Below are 14,412 nucleotides of genomic sequence, written 5' to 3' on the forward strand. Positions count from 1 at the left end.
GCTTATAACGTAAGTCGCCGGAGTCGCGAATATCCGCACTATAAGCGGTACCGCACTATAACCAAAACAACCTTCTTGAAAGGCTGCACTTGCGCGAAACGTGTTGAGCATGTAGCCTCGCCTGTCCGATAATCGAGACATGCGATTCGGGGCGCTTACAACCACTTAAATTTCCTAATGTTCAAAAACTAACCGCCAAAGACCTGCATTGCCAACGAAATAAACGCGGGGGAAAAAAGCAAACAAAACAAAGCACCATCGCGGAAATTCGTCGACTACATTTCAGACCACCTCAAGGTATGTGCATTACACAGAAACTATGTCAAATCGCAACCAAAATTTTGCACGCTGAATGGTACCGATCGTTCGATTTCACGGGTGCGCACCCGATGTCCAAGAGATTGCAATCGAATTGGGAACCACCATTCGAGAGTTGCATGTGCCAACCATGCCCTCGTTTTCATTAACGATATGATTCCCTTCCCTTCGAGAGCAGCCATCGCAAAGAGTTTCGTTGATTCCGCACCAAACCGCAACTTTGATCGCCCGCGACCGCTACCGAAAAGTAACCAACGCTGATTAGGTCTAGCCTGCGGTTCAACATGTTGTCGTAAGAAGTTTATCCAAGACAACCTGAAAATCGGACGTCAAAAAGATCGCACTCAAAAAGAACAGCGCATGTGATACGAAATTTGTGTTCGCGGCCGGGGGATCAACGGCAACAAAAGCTCGCCAAGCTCATTCCAAGTCCGCGCACTGGCAGAAAAGGCGAAAGCTCGCGTCATGAAGCCGTAAAACTAATCAATTTGCGGATGAGGTAGCAAACGCGATACCTGTAGCAAGTGTGATAACGACGACGCTTTTCCCGACAGGAAACTTAAAGAACACTTGACGAGGACACAATCGCACGTTCCACGCGGAGCGCGCGGCCGACAAGTGGCCGGAGCCTTGCCTCCACCGGTGCAAAGGCTTCTCCGTCGTCTAGGCAACCACTATCCTTCCCCACTCGGCGAGCCCGCGCAGCGCTTCCATGGTCTTTTTTTTTTCTTTTTCCTTCCTTCACGCCTTGTTCGTTCACTGCACATGCCCTCGCCCTTCGTAATTACCTCGTCGCTCTCTCCCCAGCGGTGTACCTCCTTTGAGAACCACACTCGCTACCGCATTTGTCAGAAATATTTTCCCGCAACCGCATTATAAACGGTACTTCATCTTGGGGGACTGCACAATAAGCGGTATGCGTATACATGGGGTTCTATGGGAGGTAAACGGGAGTCAAAGAAGACTGCATTGTAACCGGTCCTGCACTATAAGCGGTTACGTTATAAGCGGTCTGCACTTAAACGTGTTTTGGAGCATAAATAGTGTCATATATTTCGACATTAGGGCTCACTGCTCACAGAAATGCATGGCAGTGCTTGTTTCTGGCGTATCACTGATGGATCAATTAATTCTGTTCGCTGTCAGAGCTCCATGAAGCTAACTTACAAAATCTCCTGCCACAAACGCGTAGTAGTGCCTAATTCGTGATAACAAGTCTAGAGGTGGCTTCTTTGGGTTCTGCCCGTGCAGTGTGGCGCGATTTCCGTTCATTCGAGCGCCCTCCTGCTAATTCGAACTCTGCTAACAACTTCATAGTCCCCTTCGAGTTTGAATTAACAAGCTTTTACTGTATTCGTTTAAAAATTAGAAATGCTCAAATATGCGGCCATGCTTACATTTAGGACAGAAACTGCCACAAAATATTGGATTTACAAATGTATCTGAAGCAAGGCCTACCCTTAAGGGGAGACCCTGCTCCAGATACATATTCAGGATGTCTACCGAGTTGACTTTTCTAAATTCCCTGAGTTTTCCAGGTTTTCCCTGAGTGTTTTTGCTAATATTCCCTGAGTGAAGCAGAACTTTGTTTTATGTCAAGATGGGTAGAGACCATATCGCTCGGTGATGTCACTCTCTAATACGCACGTTAGAAAATAAAAACGACTTAATCCCATTTGAATTGTACATAGAACAGTTAAACCTCAATATAGCGAAGTTGGTAAAAGCGGGAACTCACTTCGTTATATCGAAACTTCGTTAAACTGAAATTCGACCTTTCATGCAAGGCATAGTTACTGAAGGATTAATCTTAAACTGAAAATGCCACAAGAATGCTCAACTAATACGGCAACATGAAAAAACTTTTTTGATTTTTTGCGTGAAAAAAAATCAATTTTGTTGAGCATGAAGTGCAGCAATCACAGTTAAATGCCTTGCCAAGTGTCACATGTATATACGAAACAAATGCGGGTTTAATGCACTGTGGAATTGCGCTTGTTCTGCTGCTGCGGGTTGTTGTCAAATCCTCGCGCGTTGCCCAGAGCAATGCAACGCCTTTGCTGCCATGTTGCCCAGCCGAACCATTTGCTCTCCACGAATGCAAAACATCGAAAACCATTCCACGTTAAAAAAAAAGAGTCACAGTTTCACCGCGAGAACAAAACAGTAAATCTGATAGCAACAAAGAGGAATTTTATATGAATGTAGGCTGGCAGCTCGCTCCTTCAGAAAACGCAGCCGCTGCACTGAGAGAAGTGCCCTATCTATGGCTCAGGGGCGGATTCAGGTACCTAATGGGGATGGGGGGGGGTTACAAAGGCTGAAGCCCCCGCTCAGCAGTGCATTTTGGTGGATCACGGTGGGTCACAACAGCCCAGAGGGGATTATGGCGGTGCTAAGAAGCCTTCGTTGTAAATGTGCATAGGGAAGCAGGAAAAGGTAGAGCGATGAGAGAGGTAGAGAGCAGGGACAAGATTCTCTTTACCCCTTTTGGGCAGTGGCAGGCAAAGCAACCTGAAAAAGGGGGCAAACTCAACAGGCAGCCTGACAAAGGAGGTGGACGACAGGCACTGAAGGGAGGGGGCGGGGGCTGGCTTAAGGGGGGGGGGCGATCGCCGCTACGCCCCCCCCCCTTGGATTCGCCACTGCTATGGCTTCAACGGAAGTTTTTCAATTAGAGCACAACACCTGCAAAGGTATGAGCCGTCTGCTGATCCCCACTAAAGATACCGCGGCCCACGCGACCACGCCCGCTGGTACAAAGTACGCATTTCCTGTCGGACTAACGCAGCCCCCTCCCCCCGCCCCACAACCCGCCGGCTCCTATCTCCATGTGCCCATCGCGAGAACGAGACGGTCGGCTCGTTTCATCTCTGCTTAAGCCCCGTTCATCGGCAGCGCTCGCGCGCTTTCACTCGCGCATGGAGCATACGACGCGCGGGGTGATGTAATCGCGATTTGGACTTGATAAGGAAGATCATGGCGAAGGCATAAAATTCGCGTCGGAGTGTCTATACAATTGCTATCGCAAAAAAAAAACAATATAGCTGCGGGCTAAGATCTCATGAAAGCACGGTAACAGCCTGAATTACGGCACATCCGATTATGGTGGAAAAGTTAGTGTTTTCCGACATCGCGCGCCGAATCGAGCCAATGGGACCCGTGCCGGGGTCGCGAATTTCGGTCGCCGCTATGCCTTGGCTCTGAAAAGTTTTGTAATTCGGCTTTGTAGCAAACATCCACGTGGTGTGGCTGGTAATTGCGAGCTGCAGCCCCAAAAATTATCAGTCGACTGCCTAAAACTTGTTTCAGCAGTGCCCTCATCGGGAAAAAAAGAAAGAAAAAAAGCTTTCACTTGCTGTGAATGGACCCGTTAGTTACGCTAGCTCTCGGCTGGAAATTTATTCTATGCTTCACGGAGTCCTAAATAGCATCTTTGAAGCTCGGGATCAGAGCGAGTGAGCTCTCCGATAAAAGCCACTAAGCGTCGTCTTTTTTCTCGCCGATCAGGATGACTTGCCAGATACAAGCCTTGTCGAAGACATCCGCTTCCTGCACGAGCGCGATCGCTTGCACGATAACTCAAGCTCGTTACATCTACTCCTACCGCTTCTACAACTAATCATGCTTGTTACTTAACACGCGGCGATAACAAAAATTCCATATCGGACGATAACGCACAGCACGCGCGAGAAAGATTACAAAACTACACCGCGTACTCACAGAACACCCTGACAACATTGCGCGATACGATGTGTCGTGGTTCGTGGTTCCCGCATGCCATGCATTAAGGCCGAGACAGGCGGTAAGATTTTCCATGCGATGCGACGTCCGACATGGCGGTGGCCCGCCGGCACGGCACGGCCCCCACCGCCGTGTCGGCCGTCGCACCGCATGGAAAATCGTACCATCTGTCTCGGCCTTTAGCCGGATTCTCTCCCACTTCACCGCTCCGAAGGCGATGATAGCATCGAGATGCGCCACTTCCCCGCCGCCGCAGCGGCCGTTTGATTTGAAAAACGCGTTCACAAAATATTGAGCAAGCGCTACCGCGACTTTCGTCGCCTTTCAATAAAGTTACTGTGGATTTTCCCTGATGGGAGCACAATTTCCCTGAGTTTTCCCTGAGAATTTCCAGACTACCCAAAATCCTTGAGAATTCCCGGTTTTCCCGGATTTCCCGGTCGGTAGACACCCTGGTCAAACCTCCCCGGAACATCAGCAGCTATCCGCCGGTAAGTTTCGTCCTATCTTCGGGTCAATTTATCACTGCCGCGCGTCGATGTACATGTATCCGGTGCGTTCTAAAAATAACAGCTCTTATCTGCAAGGTGTTAACTTCATTCGGGCAGGAGCATTTGGCGCCGGCTGCAGAAAGAGCACAGTTCTCTCCGTGAAGACGGCGCGGAGCGGACTTTGACCCAACGCTCCGGTGTGCTGCACGGCGGCATCTTCGTGCTGTTTTTTACCACAGAAGTCGTCAGAGAGATATGCAACCACACAGATAAGTATGCGTGGATGCATACTTTCGAAAAGCCAACATAGAGTGAGAGGGACGGATCCATGGAGGGAGCTTACTGAAGAGAAGATGAGCAAGTTCGTCTCACTCCATGTGTACGTGAGAATCGTTAAGTCCCGCGCTTGCATTGGTGTTGGTGTCGACGACACATATTTCCAGGCCTTCGTCCACCGTCACTGATGCCACGGAAAAGCTTCAAAGCTTCTTGAGTGTCTCTGATCTGAAGAAGACGACTGTCACATCCCACGAGAATCTTCACCACTTGTCTTCTCTATTGCAACACATGAACGATTTTTCTACGCTGTCTTTTAACCCCATCGGAACCTTTCAGTGGATGAGAAAATGGTGAAATGTGAAGGTCAGTATGGTATTCAGCAGTATATGAGCAAGAAAGAGGTCAAATGAGGGTACAATTATGGATTTTTGCAGATTTGGAACAGGCTACACTGTTCATTTCAACAAATACACAGGAAAATTGAAAAATACCAGAACTGCAAACTATGCTAGGAAAGGTGAACAGAAAAAAGCAGCTTTTTTTTTCCCGAAACATGCGCAGCCAGCCTTTGTTTCACCGCGTCGAGAACCTGCATCGCGCGGTGGCATGATAGGCACTAGTGCCTATATTCTTGTATTTATGTAAATAATCTTTGTACTTACAGAGCTTATATTTCCACTATTATTCGACGAGGGCTTTGCGTTCAAAACGTACATTTCGATTTTTTTTAATGTTTAACCTTTGCAGAGTAGGATTACAGTAACATGCACCAACTAGCCCAACAACAAGTTTTACTAGAGTAGGATTGATGTTTTTATGAATCTTTCTTTCTTTTTGATGCATTTTTCTTTGTTTGATAATTTTTTATTATATTCGAAATAAATCCGTTGTTTGAAATTAATACTGTTGGAAAGACCAATTCTTCCTCTATCATTTGATACCCTACACTTTATCATCAATTATTTTCTGTGGCAGGAAAAAAATATTTCCTGGACTAACCAAAAACAACCGATTTTTCTGCGGTCACGAAAGTGTTAACCACTCGACCACCGTGGCGGGTTATCCAGCATACCATAATAAGCTGGAATTATTACTGTATGCAGTAAAACAAGAATGGATCCTATTTGAACAAAAGTTATGGTATGTTCCCAGCTTGACCTAGCTTGACATCGCTCACTTACTGCGATGTCAAGTACCATAACTTGTGCTCAAATGGGCCTAGAACATCCATTACAGTCGAACTCCGCTACAACGAACTCCGCTTCAACGAAATTTCCGGTACAACGAAAAATTCTCGGTTCCCCGTCAACAGTCCATAGGAGTCAATGCATAAATATGCTCGCCACAACGAACATTTTTTCTGCTGCCGTTCCGCTTCAACGAAATTTACCATGCCATTCTGGGCTCAAAAATTTAATTTACTGTGCAAAAAACACAATCTCGGACATTTTGATGCATTTTAGAACATAAAAATACGAATTCAAAGTCTAAATCGCGTGTTGGCACCTCCAGAAACCGCCGCTGTTGATCGAGTATGGGGGCCGCCATTCCTTGATGGCGACGGCGATCGGACTGCCCTGCTTTCGCAACTGGTTTGAGTTGCTTCTTAGTCGCAGACAATCCGAAGCCAAAGCTCAGTGCAATCGGAACGATTCCTTTCCCGATGCTTTTCCAATGCTTTTCATGCTTTTCGCGCTTCGCTAGTGGTCAAAGCGACGGTACGTACGCGTTATCAATGCGAGCAGCCCTGGGGTGCAGTCGCGGAACGATGCCTTTTCCAATGCCTATGTTTTTCGTGCTTTTCGCGCTTGGCCAGTGCGACCGGTGGTCGGAGCAACAATTCGTCCACGTTATCAACGGGATCAGCCAGCCACGAGTGGTGGATAAGAATAGCATAGAATAAGGCGTAAGTCATCGCTCCGCGATAGCACGCCTGCATCTCGCCGTTGTCGGCGAATAGCTTGTGTTAGCGTATTAGTGCAACTGTGCAGTTTGTGTTGCGCGCCCGTGCCTCTGTTTGGTTCGTTCGCGGAAGCCGCGAACGTTGTTTCTGCGTGCTTTTCAACGTGGCGTCGCTACGCATATACGAGAATCGCGTCGTGACGCTGCTGGGGACGCAAAGGAAGCAGCAGACACTCTTTGAATTTTGGAAATAAAGGTTTCTCTGTTCTACTAGCTCAGGTCAGCCATATTTTTTTCGATTTCACTACAACGAAATGTTCGCTTCAACGAACATTTTTCCGAGCACCGTCAATTTCGTTGTAGCGGGGTTTGACTGTACAGGTTATTGTGATATGCTGACTTGCTTTATAACTCTGACAGTTGAGGAATAAATCTTGCTCATAACAATATACATGAAATATGAGAATATGAAAACAGCAATTTGTACTAGAAAAATAATCGCATATTTGAAATCAGGACATAAAAATACATAAGCTGTGAAAGTTTCATAACGATATGCTCAAAAACAAAAAACATATTTCTGACGCAGGGTCTCCCCTTAAATGAAGCATTAACCCAACAGAACTGAGGCAATAAATCAAAAAGGGTACCACAACATTTCATTGTTACGTTGTAAGGCCTACAATACCGCTGACAAAAACAAAAGTACCACTTTGTTATTATTGTCATCATCAGTCTCCGCTGCAGTCCAGCGGTAGTCGCTGCTTCCAGCTTCCAGTCATTTATATTTTCTATATGTGTATGTAGGTATTAACTGTGCGGCGCGATCATTGTTTATGTGTTCCTGGCAAGCCTCATAATGCCATAGAGGCAATGCCAACGACGTGCTTCAAGGTGCTTACAACGACGCTTAAAAGAGTTACTCAGAGGCCGACAGTCCGAGCGAAGCTGCCAACCAAGGCAAAACAACTTTTGACAGTGCGCCAAAGGATGGCTTCGAATCCAGTAATATAAATGTTGGTTTTCTGCGCCTTAAGAACGCGTTATTTACAAGTTTTATACTTTGGCTTACAGATACAGTCGCCGACAGTTTATTCGGACGCTGAAAATTTGGACGTGCTCGTTTATTCGGACACCTTCGCAGCACCGCCACTTGTCCCATTGAAGTAATGTAAACTCACGACCGGAATCTGGACACCCCACAGTGCGCCGTTCCATTTTTCGGACTCTGGCTGGCTGATCGAGTGCGACGTTGAACACCAACTTTGGGCCGTATTTTCAAACGATCGCAAAAGGCAACAATCACAAAAGTATCGCGTTTAGTGCATGCTGATTGTCTAGTGAGCAAAACCGGAAAAGTGAGGGCGCCATCTAGTATTTCCGTCAACGTGGCGGTGCTCTATGGCGCTCTTGCAATGCCTGGAATAAACGAACACACCTGAGCACTTTCGGTTGGTGGTGAAGACTAGCATTTCAGTGACGTGTGCAGCAGCTTCTAGTATTCAATCCTCGGTGGATGTACACAGCATTTTTTACGCTGAAGCTTTCAGCAAGCTTAAGGTTAACAGCGTGAAAATAACACACGGCGGACAGGAAAAAGATGGGACACCATCCTGTCCTGTCCGCCATGTGTTATTTTCGCACTGTTAACCTTAAGTATGCACAACCAACTAGTCCAGTCAGCCACTTTATTTCAGCGAGCATTACCTTGGGGTGTTATCAGTACTCGTTCTTTGCCAGCGCATGTTTTTTCGTGGTTTGAACGTCCCAGGAACATGAACCGTGCGTTGCTCGCGTGGCTAATCGCGAGCCGGCAACACCTTGAGATGCTGAGACGATATCACTGCGGCGACACACTACAGCTGAGCTCTCCGAGTATGCCATGTTAAACTCTCAACAAAAATGCATTTCACGCAGTTGCATTCTTGAAATATTATACTGTGCATTAAACAATCGCACAAAAAACATTGAAAGCACTTTCAACACGTCCTATGTTTCAAGTAGCCACAGCCAAGCCTGGCCACTGCATAGAAGCCAGCATACGCTCAAAAACACCACACTCGGGTCACTCTGCGCTCGTACGTTACACTCACTCCTGTGTTTTGAGACATTCGTAACACCAACGGCCAGTGCAACAATGACGTCACAGGCAAGTGTTTCTTCAGTTATTGAACGCATCAGATTCTACGTCACCAAACGCGATACTATCACCTGTTGCGATCGTTTCAGAATAGGGGCCAAGCTGTCAGCAATGTTTACAATATATCTGCTAGGTTGCCAGCACTGAAATGCTGCACTGGCGATAGCTGGAGAGCATGCTAGTGTCAAAATCGACGCAGAAATTGCCAATCTCGAAGGCTCTGTTTGTTAACTACGCGGAACGGTTGCCTTTTGGCTTTAGCCAGTCAAGTATCCATTGATCGGCTATTGCGGCCAAACAGCAGGCCAAGCCAAGCCGAGATCAGAATCAGCTCGGTGCGGCGTTTGAGGTGAATGACAGCGCGTACGAGTACAACGCGGATCCTAAGTCGTACAAAGAGAGTACGCCAACACAAGCGCTGCAACATCAACTAGCCCAACGTCGTTCCCTTTTGGCATTTGAGGGTTTCCGTTGTCAGATGTTTCTGTGGCTAGGCCTGATCTGCGTCCCGAGCTTTGTGTCTCACTTCCTTGTTTGTTGCTTGGCGTGCAAGGCTTGATCTGCTGAAATTGCTCCAACGCTTCCCATTCCGTGTGCACCGTCGGAACTAAAGAAACGCGGCAACTACAAGGCCCTGGCGATGGCGAAAAATGCGATTATTCGCCAGGTGGAAGGCGGCCGACCTCAATCCAAAGTTGCTTGGAAGTTTTCGCCGAGTTGCGTGATGAGATCATCCGTTAGCTACTCGAACCAGCGCATGTGGACAGTGACTGCCGTGATGACGCGCCTCCCACACCACAGCCATCAAATGTGATTTAGCGTAGGCCGTTGCAGTGCTATTGCCGACACACAGGAGTGGCCAATCAGTGGCTGAAATACAGGCCGACTACGTCGCGCGCAAGCATGCACGTGTACAGACATGCACTGACAAGTTTCTTCCGGCCACTGGGTCAATACAGGTGCTTTTTTTCTGGTAAATCCTTTTTTTCGGACTCCCGATTATTCGGCCTTTTCGGTGGTTCCCGCCAAGTCCGAATGAACGGTCGGCGACTGTATTCAGTGCTGTATGTGACGTGACTAAGCATTTCACAATTAATGTACTCTGCGTGTGCCATTGTGTTTTATCATGTTGACAAGAGTTAAAAATAGATTCATCTTATACAGAGGTGTGTCATAAATATAATTTTTTTCCAGGGACAGTCATGAAATGTAGGTGGTGCGTCTTATACACCGGAAAATACGGTAGTAAGGGGTAGTTCATTTTTTCAATTACTTTGGCGAAGCAACTTGCTAGTGCTATAGGCCTGTACCTTGAAACAGAGAATGGATCCTTTCCCTGTTTCAGAATAGGAATTGTAATAGCCTCCTTTCTCGCCAGAGGACCATATAACGTTGTAAAGGGAAATGAGTATTTTTTGCGTGTCGGAGGGTAGGTGATAGCATAACTGACCCCATTCGCATTGCCTCCTCATTCGCCAGTCAGGCTTCGCTTCTCGATAGGCACATAAACCGTGCCACGAGGAAGGAACATCTGTGCACTCAGCATTGGCCATTTTATAAACTATTCTAGAATGGCTACTGCAAGTAAAGTTGCCAACTGCCCACTACACCGTAATTCCTCATTCTAAGAATTGGATAAGTACCCACTAGGCATCCGCAAGGCAATATGCACACCAACTCAACTACCCGCTTTGCTGATGCTGTTTCTGACGATAAAGATTAATTGTGCCTGAGCACTTTGTAATTAGTGGGCCTTTATCTTTAAACCAACAACTCATTGTGCTGTTCACGTGGTGTGATGCCCGCTGCGATTCTACGCTTCTGCCACACAATATTGGATGTGTTAATGCAACTTTTCGCACTATATAACACCTGTAAAGAGTTTTTTCCTAAAGAGTTTCAAGCACAGGTGCGGCTCCATGGTAGAACTGTTTGCCAGGCAGAAGGTTTGGGTTTGATCCCTGCTCGGTGCCATGATTTTTATCATTCGCATCCATCGCGATTTTTCGCTCATGGACACAGATTTTTCGCTCACAAACAACGCTGACATCAGTATTTCTGTGAAATGAGCTCTAACACTATCGTGTTAAAACTACTTTATAGATCACTGTGGTAAGCTCAGACACAAAACAAAGTTATCAATAACAACAGAAAAAATTCGCCAACCCTGAAAACAGTCACTCTCAGAATGGCTGTGGTTTAGTTACTAATTAGAAGCCTGGGAAGTACTTCACGGGGCTTCTTTTGCTTTCTTGGAGTCATATTTCTTGGACAGGGCGCTCGGCTGGTGCCAGAAGCATTCGTCACCACCGTTAATCATGTGGCTAGCTGACTTTTTCGGAAACTTGGAGTTCTTGCAGCTAACCCAGATTCAGCTGAACTCAAGGCACTGGTGAACAATAAGGACTTTTGCTTAACCAAATTTGACACTGAAGCGAGAAACGATACCCTCAGAATAAATTTTAAGACTAACATAACTCAGACAACATTTTGTGAAATTTAGAAAGCTCCCACAAGACAAAAAATTTTTTCTCTCCGAAATACTATGCTAGTGATTCACTGTTTTCAATGCAATAAATCAGCACGATTTTTTCCAATACATTTGAGAAGGTCGCCAAAATGGCTGGGACAATAGGCATGGAGAGAACCCAGTGAAAGGGCACAGCACTGAATACTACCACCGCTATGGCTGCTCGTGCTTGTCAGTTGAAAGACAGCGGCAACAAAACCGAATCGAATGCTAGTGAAAGGCAGTTGTAGTGTGCATCATATTGAGGTTTAAATTACGTATAATTGAGCACAAAGGTAAATGCAGTTCGTTATGGAAAAACAATTACTAAGTTGTGGGACATATTAGGAAACTTGCAAGCCCAAGAAGAAGAAAAAGATGTTGAACGACGAGGAGGAGAGGTCAACATGGAAAGCAGATTTCTAGCCTGCTACTCCTCACGGGGGAGAGAAAGAGGGAGATCTGTACAAACTGTCCTGCCCAGGGAGACGAGGACACACGCAAAAGTCTTCATACCCTAAACTCAGCTTGCACAAATTAGGTGGAGGTTGCCACATAGGCTGTACAGTGGATGTAATTAGGATGATGAGGGACTTACGCAGAGGCACGCTATCCATGGTAGTTTTCCAGGCACCCTCCAGAGGAAGTTGGAGCAGCCTGAGCAGCACGTAACAGCACTCCCGCCGAAGGTTGTCTTGGTCATGCTCTGAGGGTCAGAGAGAAACACAGCCTCATACAGATTGCCAAGTTATGGCAACACTGGCTGCAGCTTTTGCAAGAGTTCCCTGAGGGGGGACCACAAATTTAACCGTATATGGTACAGATTTGTAATTCTTGCCGCTGATTTCAAAACAACAACCGGTTTCAGTTACAGTAAAAGCTTGTTAATTCGAATCTCATGGGGATGGCCGCTGAGTTCTAATTAAAAGAAAGCGAAAGAAAGCGATAAAAAAAGGACGTGTATGATGATAAAAGGAGTGCAAGCACCTTTGAAACCACCATCTTTTACTTAAAAAAAAGAAATTCATCATTATTTTTCTATTCCTCGAAAAATTATTGCAATCACTGCCCAAGACATGTGGTCACCAGTGCATAACATGAATGCACATCTGCCATCCATAGGCTCTCGGTATCTAAAAAAGAAAAAGGAGAGGCTTCAGCAAATGCAAGTCGAATGTTAGTCGGAGTTTTTATCTTTCTTTTTATTCGTGTTATCTCGTCTTATCATGTCCATGAGACATCATTGCTGGGTGACGAGCACTTTTTATTTTGAATCAATGTGATGTGGCTGTGGTAGTCATTCACAAGCTAAGTGAAAGGAGCTTTTTGACCTGCGTGCTAGCGTCTGACTGACTATCGCAGTGCGAGACTGCACTTGAGAATATCATCGATTGCTTGGAGAGTGTAAAGCACGTACCTCACTATTGCCACTCATAGCTGCCTGTTTCATGCCAGTTCACACAACATGCTTGCTATCGCTTGCCTGTGATCAATTAAACTACAATGTTATTTATTCAGTGGACCCAGCTATTGTTGCAGTTTAATGTCATTGGTATCAGTGCGTTAAGCTTTCGGGCTAGCTTGCAGCCAATACAGACTCCGATGACCAACTGCCTTTATTTCAGTTCGCGCGCTCCGCGAAATGCGCCGTTGAAACATGAGCCGTTAACACATGACGTGGCGCCATCTGTCATGCGCCGGGCTGCGCTCCTGTACTTCGGAAACGCCATGGCGTCGGCAACCTGGAGCCGTTCGATGCGCAGACGAGCTGGGAAGAATACAGAGAGCGAACTGTACAGTACTTTGTTGCCAACGACGTGCCAGATGACAAACAAAGAGCTGTCTTACGTGTTGTGGCCCAGCCACATACACCCTGCTTTGGAACTTAATGGCACCTGTGAAGCCGTGCGACGCAAGTTTGACGACCATTTTTGATGTTCTCGGGAAGCATTTCTCGCCAAAACCGTCAGAAGTCGTTGCTACTTTCAAGTTCAACTCTAGAACACGACAGGCGGGTGAAATGGCTGCGGACTACTTTGCGTCTTTGAACAAACTCGCTGATGACTGCAGGTTTGGCAACTTTCGTGACAGGATGCTGCGTGACCGCATTGTGGCAGGCATTAACGATGAAGCTGTACACAGACGACTGTTGGAGCTACCGGACTTGACGCTAGACACGGCGAAGAAAACCGTCATTGCCATGGAGGCAGTGAGCAAAGATACAAGCGCTTTCGACGGCGCCGGTGCCATTCGTCGCGTCGACGAACGCCGTGTCCCGTGGTTCGTCGAAGCCAAGGAGGGAAGGAATGGCAATTGTGTGCTTTCGCTGCAGCGGCAAGCATTTGGCGATGCAGTGCATTCATCTGAACAGTGTGTGCCACAAGTGTGGGTTCAAAGGTCATCTCTCTCGTGTGTGTAAAGGGAAGAAAAGTGTAACGAACACCAGAGGACAGGCACTGCCGGCTGGGAAGAAAAAATCTGTGCACGCCGTGGAGGACCCGGGGGCGACGGAACTGAAAAGCGGCTCAATGTGCCGCAAGTGTACGAAATGTGGAAACTGCAAGGAACTGAGGACATGCAGCCGTTCCGTGTCGAAGTTTCCGTGAATGGAATTTCGCTGCTGATGGAGCTCGACACGGGTGCGAGTGTGTCGGCTGTCTCGGAGGACACCTTTCACCGCAAAGTTCCAGTCCGTGCGCCTGGAACAGTCAACTGTCCTGTTGAAAAGCTATTCGGGCGAGCTCACTCCTGTCAAAGGAACCCTGGCCGTGTCCGTACGGCTTGGCAGCCACGAGTGCGACGATCTGCTACACGTCGTCTCGGGCCGCTGCCCATCCTTTATGGGGCGGGGCTGGATGAAAGGACTGGGAATAGAACTTCGCACCACGACGAATGTCAACGCGGTGTCGTCTATTCAGAACGTTAGTGTGGAGTATCGCAGTGTCTTTGACGACGAACTAGGGACATTCAAAGGCGTCGCTGCAAAGACCACCCTTCAGGATAATACGAAGCCCAGGTTTTTTAAACCT

The 14,412-nt window shown here is 47.1% G+C and overlaps 1 protein-coding gene across 1 annotated transcript in view; it reads right to left on the minus strand.

Annotated features, from left to right (window-relative positions):
- The window catches only part of LOC119386438 (uncharacterized), a 466,488-nt gene that overhangs the window by 227,974 nt on the left and 224,102 nt on the right, over nucleotides 1–14,412 (minus strand). Inside the window, exon 11 of the mRNA XM_049413126.1 lies at nucleotides 11,982–12,089. Coding sequence (XP_049269083.1) covers nucleotides 11,982–12,089 — 108 coding nt within the window. The remainder of the gene's footprint in view (nucleotides 1–11,981; nucleotides 12,090–14,412) is intronic.

Source organism: Rhipicephalus sanguineus, chromosome 3, assembly GCF_013339695.2.
Source record: "Rhipicephalus sanguineus isolate Rsan-2018 chromosome 3, BIME_Rsan_1.4, whole genome shotgun sequence".
NCBI lineage: Eukaryota > Metazoa > Arthropoda > Arachnida > Ixodida > Ixodidae > Rhipicephalus > Rhipicephalus sanguineus.